This window comes from Maniola hyperantus, chromosome 16 (assembly GCF_902806685.2).
Source record: "Maniola hyperantus chromosome 16, iAphHyp1.2, whole genome shotgun sequence".
NCBI classification, from domain to species: Eukaryota; Metazoa; Arthropoda; class Insecta; order Lepidoptera; family Nymphalidae; genus Maniola; species Maniola hyperantus.
The window spans coordinates 6529950-6543864 of NC_048551.1; the positions used below are offsets into that span (position 1 = coordinate 6529950).

The window sequence follows — 13915 nt, forward strand, 5'->3', positions numbered from 1 at the left end:
GTGAACCGCCTTTTCAAAACAGGTTTTCCACGTGTCCACATCCTTGTACTTTGAAATAAACATTTGTTTGGAGGCAGGACTGTCCATACTAGTTTTTGATAATTCATACAGAGAATTTATTCTCATAAAATATAATTCTTTAACAGTTTCATGAGGTTGCGATAACCTCATGAGCTCTTGTTCAGCTTTAGGATTTTTAGCCATCGTAATTGATTACAAAATAGGCACTTTGTACTAAAAATTGATTAAAAGCTGCCAGATGACAGTTCATGTACCTAAGTTCCTTCACCTCGCCTATAACATGGCGGTTCGCGCGATCACTTTACGATGACGTAATCGTATATAATTATGAATTTTATTTAGAAAATAACATTAGAGCCCTTATGTTATTGAATAAATATTAGTTTGAAATAATATTAGCTTGAAATATTATGCCAGATATGTAAAAAACCGTGTGCATATGTATTACGTAGATAACATTTATATTACATATAGGTACTGAATACAATGTTAAACGTTTATTGATGTCTTAAATGGATGAATCCAGTTAGAATAGATCAAAATCCGGTTCGAAGGACCAAAATGTACGATTATACTTTAATTAACTCACCACTCGCCAATTCTTCGCTTCGCCATGCGTCTAGGTTGGTTTTTTTTTTTGTTCACTTCATGTATACAATGCACAGGCAAGCAGCCATCTTGCCATAGAGAGGGTGCGGGGGCGACGTCCGCGCCGAAGTTGCTCAGGCGTGTCGTTGGCGAGTATTCGCGGGAAATTTAAAACCCAACAACCACAATAACTACGTCAGTATATAATAAATCTATTAAATATGATAATAACTTAAGTAAAATAAGAGATTAGGTTCTAATATAATTTTATTACATTATTAAATAGATATAGTGTAATAAAATTATATTAGAAACTAATGTCTTATAAACAAGCGTTTACTAAAAAATCTATATCATTCAATATTTTTACTAGCCGGAAACTAACAATGTAGGTACTTAAATATTAATAACTGTAACCTATTTAATTCGTTTTGTCAATAATACATATAACAAAAATATTTGACTGCTTCCAATGATGTTATGTAAAAAAGATATGTACTAAAAACTAGGATACTTATGTCACATTTTTAGAGCTCTATCTCTATTCTTGCGCGTTTTGTAGGTATCTTCTGTCTTACTCATCACTGAACACGAATTATATAAATCATAATATAATATGAACGTAATATCTCTATGGCAAATTTCAGTGGTAGCGCTCAAATAATACAGACCAGAACTTTCAATTACGTTGTAGACATCATCAAGTACCAAATACCTCAATATCTGATAAAGTAGACTCGTAGATACCTAGTCACTACCCACCCTAGCGTCGCAAAGCCTGATATGCAGTTGAAAGGCACTTAGCGAAATTGGCTTGAACGCAAAGCACAACGACACAAAAACACTTATAGCGATTAAGGAGTGAGCCAATGTACTATTCATGCATGCTCTGAACACTAGTCGAGAATAATTGCCTTCACTAGAACTGTCACTAACAGGTCGCATTATTACTTGCTGCCTACAGGAGGTCTAATAATGATCTAGTAACTAGTTATGATTTTTTCAATCTATGTTACCATGTCAATGACTATTTCCATACGTAGAGATAAGCCACCAGCAGGAGCAAGGTGTTAAGTTAATTTTTATTAGTTGCGTTCGAAGCAATTATAATATATTATAATACTTGCTCAACGGTGAAGGTATCGTGAATAAACCTGCATGTCTGAAAGTTCTCCAAATTATTCTCAAACGTGTGTGAAGTCTCTCAATCTGCCATTTGCCAGCGAGAACTACGGACCAAACTCATCTCATTCTGAGAGGTTAGTGGGTTGGGACGATAATGATGAAAAGAAAGAAACAACACATTTTGTAAAAAATCATTGCAATAAACAAATATAATCATAATAATCATTGCAATAGTCCAAAAATATAGCACGCTCTATACGCTCGTGTTTACTAATCTCTGATGGTAACATGCACCAAAATATTTATACTGAACAAAAAACCTCTATCAGTGAATTAAGAGATAAGAAAGCATGCTAATACGGCTCGACCACCTTGAAAAATTCTTGAATAAAAAAGTAAATTAGATCGCTAGATGACGAAGACGTTCTAGATGATCCTAATCCCTGTCACTTCATTTTCATAAGTGGCTTTAACTTTTACAAGTGGTCGTAACATTTTATTACACGTAAATAAATAATCAATGAACTATACTGGTCACGCATCTTTTATCAACGATAATATTTCTCACGTATACTCGATAACCGATAGAAAGTGCTCAAATACCTACATGTTATCGAATCTGAAGTACTTGAAAGTAAAGATTTTGAAGATAACATTATTGTGTATTGAATTGTTCACTATGATAACAAGAATACAATGAAAATAAAGGTGGCTACTTAAATAACTGCAAACTGAATAAGAGTTTGTACAAAATCATCATACACATAGACAGTAGAATCTGTCTCTCCCATCTATATGTATAGAACAGTTAAGCGTGCTTAAATAAAACTTATTGATCACGCGCTTTCAGCAAAATATTTAAAAGTAGCAACAAAATAAAACCTGAAGATTTTAATGTACTTTTTAATAAACTCTAATCATACATTTTATAAAACAGGTCACCAAAATAAAGGTCGAATAGAAAACAATAAAACCTATCAAAATAAATAAAACAGAATCATTTGTCCAGTTCTTAAAGTCACTTGTAAATAAAGCACTACAAAGACTGATAGATGATAGCAAAAATGTTGGTATTCCAAAACTTGTATGTACTAATCTGAAATATCGCCCGCGATATAAAACAAAAGGGCCAATTATTAATGATATAACATGCAATACAGCTGTGGCTAGACCTGAAACAAAATTATTATGATAATAGTTTTCTCGTTAATTCTCTTATTTACTTACCACTAGAATATGATAATGTAAATAAATGAGAGAACTTCGTCCGCGTCGATTTAGGTTTTTAAAAATCTCGTGAGAATTCCTTGACTTTCCAGGATAAAAAGTTGCTTATGTTAATTTCCAGAACGCAAGCTATCTCTGTACAAACAGTTGAACGGATGGGTCTTTATAAATCCCGCGGGAGCTTTTAGATTTTCTATCAGTTAAAAAGGGGAAAATCAAGTTCAGTTTAAAAACAGATCGGCAATCGGAGGTTCAGCACATTTGTAAAGGCCAATGATAGTCTAAGAGTGTTTGTGCACTCATCCGTATTCGGTTCATTTCCGTTCATTTTCTTCGAAGTGCAGTCATACAAATACAGTACGACAAGGCTTCCTCAAGGCACTTGAATGACATTGACAAGGGGGCGCTGTTGGAGAACAAAGGCTTAGAATATTCAAACAAGAACAAAGGGGACACTTGACGGCAACGTTAGTTCCGATTTTCGCCACGCACCAAGATAGCCTTGTCGCACTGTACGTACCCATTCCTCATTCGATTCGTATTTTGACGTAATACGTCAAATCATGGATGAGTGTACAAACGCCATTAATCAAAATCGGTCTACTAGAATATTAGATACAGATTGACTCTAAGGCCTTCCCCTAATAATACTGAACGCAGAACGCAGAACTTTGTAGTTGGGGAACTCTAGAGCTGAAGGCCAAAATTAATTAAATATTGCCAAGAGACTACAACTAGGTATTATCATTTAACTATCACAAACTAATCATTAACGGTTCGCGGATCTCTTATCAGTTTTAATATCGGCTCGATATCGGCGGCATTTGATCTCGACCTCCAATTTCCACATAGCAAGTCACATGCACAAGATAAGCATTCTACTGACGACACTGCGGTAGGGCAGATTTAGGGGGAAAAAGTGGGGATAATCCTAGATTGCCTCCTAAATATGTCGTGTGTAGGGTAATTCAAGGTCGGATCCTAGATTGCCTCCTAGATCAGCTGACGGGAGCAGATAAGCATCCGATAGCGAGTTTTCCTTCACACGTCCGCGCATATACTGAGCGGCAGACCCATGTGTAGGTGATAGGGACCATCCTAGATTGCTCCAATCTAGCTGCCCCCGAATCGGCCCTGCCGCAGTGTCATGAGTAGAATGCTATATAATAGAATTCCTGCCTCGATATATTAGCTGGATATATCCGTGTTATGTATAACGCATGCCAGTGATTAGCTAAATGCGTAAAGATAAATGGATAATCTGGTACCGTACTTAGATAACGGAAGCATTTCATATTACGAATCAATGGCCTTAGCCATCACGTAAGCAGTGATAGCCTAGTGGTTAAGACGTCAGCTTTCTAATCGGTGGGTCCAAGGTTCGATCCTGGGCATGTCAGTTTTCGGAGTTATGTCCGTTCTAAGCCATTAAACTTCACTTGCTTTAACGGTTCACCGTTAAAGGTTTCCTCACAATGTTTTCGTTCAGGAAAACATTGTAGGAAACCTGCATGCCTGAGAGTTCTCCATAATATTCTCAAAGGTATGAAGTCTACCAATCTGCACTAAACCAGCGTGGTAGTGTGGCGATAAATTGATTATGATGATGAAAATGAAAAGTGCATGCTAGCTGATTCATCCTTACTTCGCTTGGATGGATTTTCTGAAAATTCTGTCTAAGTGGGGGTCCACATTATTGAGAAAACGCGAGCTGTTTAAGCTGTACGTTAATAATGTTAGTTAGTTAAGTAGTTTTTCTTTTATACAATACATAACTAGCTTATGCTCGCGACTTCATCCGCGTGGACTGTACAAACTTCGAAACCCGATTTTAACCCGTTGGGGGTTGAATTTTTAAAAATCCTTTCTTAGCGGATTCGTGCGTCATAATAGCTATCTGCATTCCAAAGTTCAGCTTGATCCGTCCAGTGGTTTGAGCTGTGCGTAGATAGATCAGTCAGTCAGTCAGTTTTTTTTCTTGTTTATGTGTATTTCTATAAAGGGGACTATGTTAAAATAAATGAATACCTATCAGAAATTAATTGGCACGATGTACTAGTAGCTGACTCAATTAATAAAATAACAAACATTTTTTACTCCATTCTAAATGATGCCATAAATAAATTTGTCCCAGTTAAAGTTAAATATAAATCTAATTTCCCTGTATGGTACTCTAAGTCTTTATCTCATATAGTGAAAGAAAAACTTCAAAAGCACAAGCAATGGAAACAAAGTAGAAACCCTCGCGATTACGACGAGTTTGTAATACTCAGGGCTCGACAAAAACTTGTACAGAGCCAGTGTTACACCTCTTACACTCGGCGTATGCAATGCTATATCCGTAAAGATCCTAAACTTCTCTTTTCTTATACAAAATCCCTAAGAAATAGTGAACAAGGATATCCCACTAAGCTTACTCTGGGTAATACTACTTACTCTGATGAAACTTCAGCTTGTAACGGATTCAGTCAATATTTTGAGAGTGTCTTTGTAAAACCGGCTAGCTCGTACGATGTAACAAGTTCTATAAATATGAACCACAGTGAAACCATTTGTAAAATTACTGTAAGTGAAGATGATGTTTGTAAACTGCTGAAAACTTTAAAAACTAATAAGGGAGCGGGTAGTGATGGCATTCCACCTGTTTTTCTAAATAAGTGTGCTATCAAGTTAGCTATACCGCTCTCCATAATTTTTAACCTGTCCATTAATGTCTTCAGCAGTTTCCCTGACAAATGGAAAGAAGCACATATAGTACCCATACACAAAAGCGGATCAAAAACCCAAATAGAAAATTATCGACCTATATCAATCCTGAACGTGATGAGTAAGTTATTTGAAAAAGTGGTCTACAGACATATACGCCCCATTATAACTAGATCTATTCCATATGAACAGCACGGTTTCATGAAGAATCGTTCTACCGTTACAAATTTGGCTGTTTTCACGGATTACGTACTGCAGAGCATGGACGACAGATGTCAAGTGGATGTGGTCTACACGGACTTCGAAAAAGCATTCGACCGTGTAGATCATGTTATCCTACTTCAAAAACTAAGTGTACTTGGCATAAATGGGAGCTTGCTCCGGTGGTTCACTTCATACATTAAAAACCATATGCAAGCAGTTGTCTTGGGTAGTGCTAGAAGTGACTTCGTGACTATACCCTCAGGAGTACCTCAAGGGTCCATTCTAGGCCCGCTTTTATATAACGCCTATATATTTGACATTGGAAGCTGCTTCCACCATGCGCAATACTTAATGTTTGCGGATGACAAAAAAGTTTTCGCCAAAATACGTTCCATTGAAGATTGTTATAAATTACAAAAAGACCTCAATGCCTTGACAGAATACTACGCAAGGAACAGGATCTCAGTTAATGTTAAAAAGTGCCACCATATAACTTTGACTCGTAAAATAAATATAATTGAATTTGACTACATAATCAATGGCACAAACTTACCCAGAGTGACTACCGTTAGAGATCTGGGTATCCAAGTTGATACTAAACTTTCAATGGATGTCCATATTGATATGGTAGTAAATAGAGCTTACAAACAATTGGGTTTCATCAAACGGGTAACCCGTTCTTTTAGTAATGTGGAATGCATAAAAACACTTTACTTCGCGTATGTCCGGAGTATTCTAAAATATGCGTGTAATATCTGGTCGCCTCAATACATAATATATGCCCATAGGCTTGAAACCATACAGAGGCAGTTTCTTAAATACTTAGCTTTTAAAGACTTTAAAAAATTTAATAGTTATGAGGAAGCGTGTACTCACTACGGTATCAGCTCACTGGAACATAGAAGGGAACAATGTGATATGTTGTTACTGCAAGCAATTTTAACCGGCTCAATCGATTGTCCTAGCTTACTCTCAGCCTTTTCATTTAATGCTCAACCTTTAAGAACGCGTCACACGCGCCTTCTAAATGTTCCCAAATCTAACTCAAATTATGCGCGAAATTCTATAATTCCACGCTTGGTACGTACTTATAACAATCAGTTCGCTGAGTTTGACTTATTTTACCTATCAAACAATAAATTTAAAAAGGAATTAAGAAACTATCATCGTAAAACAAAAAAAAAAAAGTAGCTAACATCTAAATATGCATGCAATCATACACTCCCATTTACACACACACACATGCACACACGCTCACACATACTCATAAGCACACACTCACATACGCATACACACACACATACAATCATACACACACTGCTGTAATTTTATTTTATTATTGTATATACCTACATTTATTCTAACTCTATTCTGTTAAAATAGTTTAATTATAATTTTAAGTAATCTCTTTTGGCCTTCTGTTATACCTAGATTTAAATTTAAATAATAATTATGTATTTACGCTGTTGATTACTTTCAAATAAACAAAAATAAAAAAAAAAATATGCATACTTTTCCTCTGTCTGTCTGTCTGCTAACTCTTCACGGCCCATCTGTTAAACCAATTTTGATGAAATTTGGTATAGAGATAGCTTGCAATTTGGGGAAGGACATAGGCTATTGACTTTTGGACGCGGAAGGTGTCCAGTTTTCTTCCCGTATAAAATGAGCGGAGTTCAATTGCCCAGACAAACTAATGTAAAAGACCTGGGAGTAATATTTGACCATAAACTGACATTCCATGACCATATTTCTACACTCGCCTCCGAATCATTCCAGCGGTTGGGGTTTGTTTTGCGTAATACTCGAGATTTTCAAAATTGTTACACGATAAAACTGCTATTTGACGCTTTGGTTCGTGCCAAGCTAGAAACCAGCGCTTGTATTTGGAATCCATATGAAAGCACGTACACCTTGCTACTTGAATTTCTTAAAAATTTCTCCAAGGGCACTTGGGTTTCCACTCGCTCAAAACCCGAAGAGACTGCGACCAAATTGGTACAATTTGCAAGATTCTTAGGGGTGTGATTGACTGCTCTGAACTACACAACAAGCTCTGCTGCGTTTATGCACCCTCTAATTACAGCTATCTCCGCCACCGCTCCAAATTTTTCGTAAGTCCGTTTAGTCGCACGGTAGCGCGTTCCAGGTCACCCATACCGCGCACTTTGGCTGCGCTCAACGCACTGCTGAAGGAGTCCCCTCGCTGTGACATATTTGCTGACAAATGGGCTGACCTCATGGGTCAGATCTTGCACTTTTGTGAAAATTTATAATTTTGCTTTTTAAAATTTATAATTTTAAGTTGTTAATTTTTGTAAGTATGTTTATGTTAGTTTGTACTCGTATTTTAATTAGTGTAATTGGCTTTATGGCCGTTCTAATTAAATAATAAATAAATAATAATAATAAATAATAATAATAGGCTACTCTTGATCCCGGATAAATAATTAAAGAGTTCCCACGGGATTTTTATAAACCTAAATCCACGCGGATGAAGTCGTGGGCATCATCTGGTATTATATAGATTTAATTTCTGTTCTAAATTATTTGAAAGAAACGCTTTCAAACTTACCCGTTACACCATGTACACTTCCGGATAACCCTTTAGAAGTGCAAACTAAAACAGTTCCCGTTATAGCGCACACAATACCACACACTTGCAGGAAAATGTGTGCGAATCGCTTGTGTCTTAAATGCAAAGGTACTGACCAGCCATTCGCATAGTTGAAACTTAATATAGCTTCTGCGGTAAAGAAATGATACTGAAATAATATAAAAATTAATAGAGCCTTAAAATATCTACGTCTTATAAGCATAAACTACTAATAAGTATATCTAACTTATCTACAGGAACTGGTAACTGGTATTTGAAATATAACTCCTTTCAAATAGTAGGTAGCTGTAGTAAGTAGGTACCAACTTGTTTGTTAAATCTCTATCCTGCTAATATTATGCATGCGAAAGTGTGTTTGTTCGTTGGCTTGTCTTTTAATCACATCGTCATGGAGCAACAGATTGACGTGGTTTGTAGGATATAGTTAAAGGCCTAAAGAGTGACAGACTACGTTTTATCACGAGAAATTAAGAGTTCCCACGGGATGTTTTAAAACCTTAAATCCACGTAATCGAAGTCGTGGGCATCTTCTAAGTATACTTATGGAACAAAAACTTTTGGTAAAATTTGCCAGAAATAAGCTGTTATTTCCCGTGAATTAGACACAGCAAGAAATCCCTACCCATATTATATCCCTACCTCCCTGTGAAAGTGTGTTTATTTGTTAGTTTGTTGGTTTGTTCTTCAATCACATCGCAACGGATCAACGGATCGCCGAAATTTTTTGCATGGGTATAGTTAAAGACCTGGAGAGTGACATAGGCTATTTTTTATCCCGGAAAATCAAATAATTCCCACAGAATTTTTAATTCTTATTTTGTAGTTCAGAAGTTCTTATTTTGTATGGACTATAACAAAACTTACTGCAATGGTACAAAAGATAGCATGAAGGTCTCCCATACTCAAATAAAACATCAAAATTGCCATAACTGTCGCTCCTATAAAAATATGAGTAAACCCAACTCCAATGGCACACCAGACCGTCTTACAATAATGCTCGCTAGGTTCTATTACCAGTATACGCACGGAACGAAAATCAGACCCACGTGATCTTGTTTTTGGACGGTTGTCGTTATTACTGGCTTCGTTCGACATGTTTAGTTTAGTGTTCACTCAACACAAAATAACCTCTTACAAAACTCTATTAATGAGTGTTTATTTTGTTTACAATATTTACAATTAATTATTATCATTTATAGAGATCGTTGATAAGTGTTTTTACAAGTTTTTTTACAATACTTAATTACTGTTTCATTTTGTTTTGACTAAGGTTTGACAAACGTTGATCCTATCTGACATCATGATTCATGACCATAGAGATCAACGATTTTTTGTCTCCAACCACCAGTTTTTAATATCAATGTTTCGCCTGTTTCCCTGGTACACGTTGGCTCACTGCATTTGTGCTATATCACCAATGTAACCTCAGTGACGTCTGGATTTCAAATGGGTCGTTCATTAATTACTATCTAAGAGGTGGCGCGGAATTATTTGGTTTCTAATATCTTGTCATTTATATCGATAGTTTTTATGTGGTTTTTATCGAGTTCTGTCATAATGAATGTCTTAGTTTGAATGTAGGGTGCAATCCGCAGAACCAGTGATCTGATTCTGAACATACCTGATAGATTACAATATCCACGAGTTGTCTATAGGCCATGTAAGTTACGCGGAATAAGTCGTGGAAAAAAACTGGTACCTATATATTATACAAAGTAAGTAACTTACCTAATATTCAGTTAACCTGTCCCTGCGTCCTGTGAAAATCATTATCATTGGTTTATACACTATAATGGTCGTGTAGACAGCACAGCAGATTACCATGTAACCATACATTTCGTGAACAGGAAGCCACCTCACAAATATGTCTGACGTTATCCCAGACACAAAGCACATAGATGATGCAATACATGCGAAGATACCGGTGATCAGATGAACATATAGGCAGACTCCGAAATTTTCATTTTCCTTCGACGACGGGCGACAAAGCTCAAAAAGAAATAATCCGGACAGTCCTGTTAGTATTGCTAAACCAGTAGCCACAATACCTGAAAGATTTCTTCATCATCATCATGCTCAACCCATCGCCGCCCGGCCCACTTATAAGCACGCGTCTCCTCACAGAATGAGAAGGATTTAAGCTATAGTCTACCACGCTGGTCCAGTACGGATTGGAGACTTCACACACCTTTGAGAATATTATGGAGAACTCTCAGGCATGCAGGTTTCCTCACTTTTCCTTCACCGTTAAAACAAGTGATATTATTTGCGTTAAAATTTTTAGCAACTAAATATCCATGTAGAAGAATCCGGCTGTACTCACGTGTTTAGTCGACGGTTGCCCGACTAGTTTCGAACCCATCCGGAGTATTTTTTATAGGGACTCAGTACGCACACGCGTCGCGTTTGAGACGCGGTTTTTTAAACGCTAAAATAGCTCAACGGGTTGCGAAGCTAATGGCAATGGGCAGGGCATAAAGGTAGTTCGAAAAACCGATAGATATTGGGGTGCCAAGGTGCTGGATTGGTGACCTCGCACCCACAAGCATTTGGACACCGAGCGTTTGGAAGATCGGGAGGTCAGAGTTTTTTTTAAATGTATAGATACCAAGTTGTCTTACCAAAAATAGAATGTAGCGTTATTAACGATTTAAAGCCGGCAAAATAGGCAGAACCTGCTGAAGCAACACCAAATAGCAATGCACAGAACTGGACGCATATGTGTTCCACCTTTCTATCTGAGACCCTCACTGGCGCAGCGGCCCCGCTTGATGAGTTCATGACAAGAATTCCGGCTAGTAAACATACTTGAAGCTGGAATAAGCAAGTCTTATTAATTCACTTGGACCAAACAAATCCAACCCCAAAGTCTGACTCTTGGTTGAATTTATTTAGGAATAAATTATAATTTACTAGCAATAATTTTCGGCGGGAATTTCTATAAATCTACCTTTTTTTCCTTGAGTACATTATAAAAGAAACCTTAACGCAAAATTTCAGTTTGGGCTTGGTCTGTACACATTGACCCACTGCTCTAGTGAGCCAATATGTACAGACATGCATGACTTACCCCAATAGTGCCACATAATGCATGCAGTCCTTTCATTAAAAAACTTTTTTTATAACTCATTGAGAAAAATTGTGCGATGATTGCAACAGTAGCCAACATCATCTCTGCAATACCTATCATTGCAGCATGCCATATTATGCGCATATACTCCTTCGGATGACTAGGTCGATCCACTAAAACTATTTTGACTGGGCCAACGAATTCTAAAGCTTCGCCACCTGCTTTTTTACCTTTCTTAACACATTCTAAATTACAGTCACGATTTGGCATCTTTAAAACTTTATTGTTACAGCACAAATATTATAATTTGGAATTAAAAGTACCTAATTAAGTAAAATCATAAAATGGAAAAATGTGTGGTAAATGTTATGTTAAACTGTCATTACTTTCTGCTGTCATGTTGACCGAGTCGAGAATTTGCTTAGAACAAGGCCATTTAGAATTTGGCTCTATCTGTGAAATCTATGGCCAGGTATGATCCATAATAAAGTAACACTGGAGCTCCGACTGCGGTTTTGGTCCACTTTTTTATTATTTAGATTGTGTTGGTATCCAAACTTAATTTAATCAATTTTCATGGTCTTCGATCATGGCCACTGTCTTCCTTTTATTGTTTTCTTATAACGATGATAGACGGGGTGAAGTCTTTAGAACAGCCCCCCAATTGTGTAAGAATAACCATTTCATGGCTATCGCAATCGTCAAGAAATTCTGCCCTTTGATTGGTTGTTTCGCTGTTTACATTTTTTCACAGCCAATCAAAGGGCAGAATTCTTGACGATTGCGATAGCCATGAAATGGTTATTCTTACACAATTGGGGGGTAGATTCAAGTATGCTAAGCTGAAGAGGTTATAGCACTTATGGCAATCATAAAACCGATCCCCTCATAGGTTTCTGCGCAGCATCGTACCAAAATACTTAGTTATTTAACAGTTCATCTTTCCCTATACGGTGGAATATACTATATCGGAAACTGAAGCTTTCCACCACGAAAACCTGAGCCAATTAAGAAGAAAAGAATTGAGGAATGAAATTGAAAAAATGAAAAAATGTGAAAGTGAATCTAGGATCTCCCACAGCCTTTACCAGCACATACCCTAGGGAGGTCGAATATTGTTGATACAAGACTAAAGTCATAACCCCAAACAATATACAGATCCCCATGAGGTCCCTCCTCTTTCCTAAACATCCGACCCACAATCATTACCTTTTATTACAAGGAAGTTACATGGTTTTGCTTTCTTGATATCAAAAGGTCTTCTTTTATGGTACTGCCTATAAAATATTTTAATAACATGCTCCAAAAATGACTTGTTACCGGGGAATAAAGGTAAGTTCATGCTATACCGTGCCCTAGCCGAAGAATTCTCAAGGGCAAGGATCTATAACGGGCATGACATGGTCTAGCATGAATCAGTTCATGAAAACATAGTACGTGACAGGTTGAGATAGCAATTGGGGTAAGAGGCGGGCGGACACTCTGCATGATCCGCACGTCACCCGCGCTATCCCGCACCGGGTTAGCGGGGGGGCTGTGCGGGTGTGTGGGGCGTCTCAACTCTCAACCCCGATCTCGACCTGTCGCGTACTATAGGTACTATTTTGATCGTGAAACTGAAACATAAAGAGACACGTATGCACGATTTAATGAATTCTTCCTTTAGTTTGTACATTTACTTACTGCAAGTTACATACATAAGTGAGCCCAGGCTTTGCCTGGCAAACTATTAATTAAAAATTAAGCTCCAACAATGCAGAACTATAATAAACTATCAAAAACAAAGCGCACAGAGAAGCGATTTAAAATTATTGATATCTCGAAGGAATCAATTTCGAAAACTGTACCATAAAGTACTGAGCGAAGAAATTAATTCGATTGGCAAAGCAATTACGAACAGTCACGACGCCCAGTGATTCATGACGTTTATTACGATACAAATCATTGCCAGGAGACGTGTGAATTTACATAGCAAGCAGAGAACTTCGATGAACTTGTAGATTAATTTTTGCGTCACGCACAGCAAGCGAGACCGCATTTGATTTCGGTTACACTAATTTATTTTCCTGTGAGACAGAGCGCATGGATTCAAGTTTTTTTAATCTCTTTGTATTCTTGGGAGGAAAATTAGTCTAGACACATATCGCACATATACCTAGTAATGTTTGCCTATGAAAGTCCCACCAAAATCGGTGCAAGCGTTTCGAAGATTAACCTTGACATGCAGACAGACAAAATTTTAATAACAGGTTATCTGGTTTTTGTAACATGTATAATACTAGCTTATGCTCGGTACTTCATCCGCGTGGACTACACACTTCAAACCCCTAATTCACCCCCTTAGGGGTTGAATTTTC

General features: G+C 37.2%; 1 protein-coding gene and 1 long non-coding RNA gene across 2 annotated transcripts; both read right to left on the minus strand.

The window, feature by feature from the left end:
* Positions 1 to 2623: 2623 nt before the first annotated feature.
* Positions 2624 to 9661, minus strand: LOC117989534 (uncharacterized). The gene is made up of 3 exons (XR_011237646.1): positions 9353 to 9661; positions 8447 to 8636; positions 2624 to 2906 (listed from the first exon to the last, which is right to left on the minus strand). It is a non-coding gene; the product is annotated as an uncharacterized lncRNA (long non-coding RNA).
* Positions 9662 to 10216: 555 nt separating this feature from the next.
* On the minus strand, positions 10217 to 11594 carry LOC117989777 (uncharacterized). The gene is made up of 3 exons (XM_069503916.1): positions 11559 to 11594; positions 11110 to 11302; positions 10217 to 10536 (listed from the first exon to the last, which is right to left on the minus strand). The coding sequence occupies exons 1-3, from the start codon at positions 11592 to 11594 to the stop codon at positions 10217 to 10219; spliced, it is 549 nt and encodes a 182-aa protein (XP_069360017.1).
* Between the last annotated feature and the right edge of the window lie 2321 nt (positions 11595 to 13915).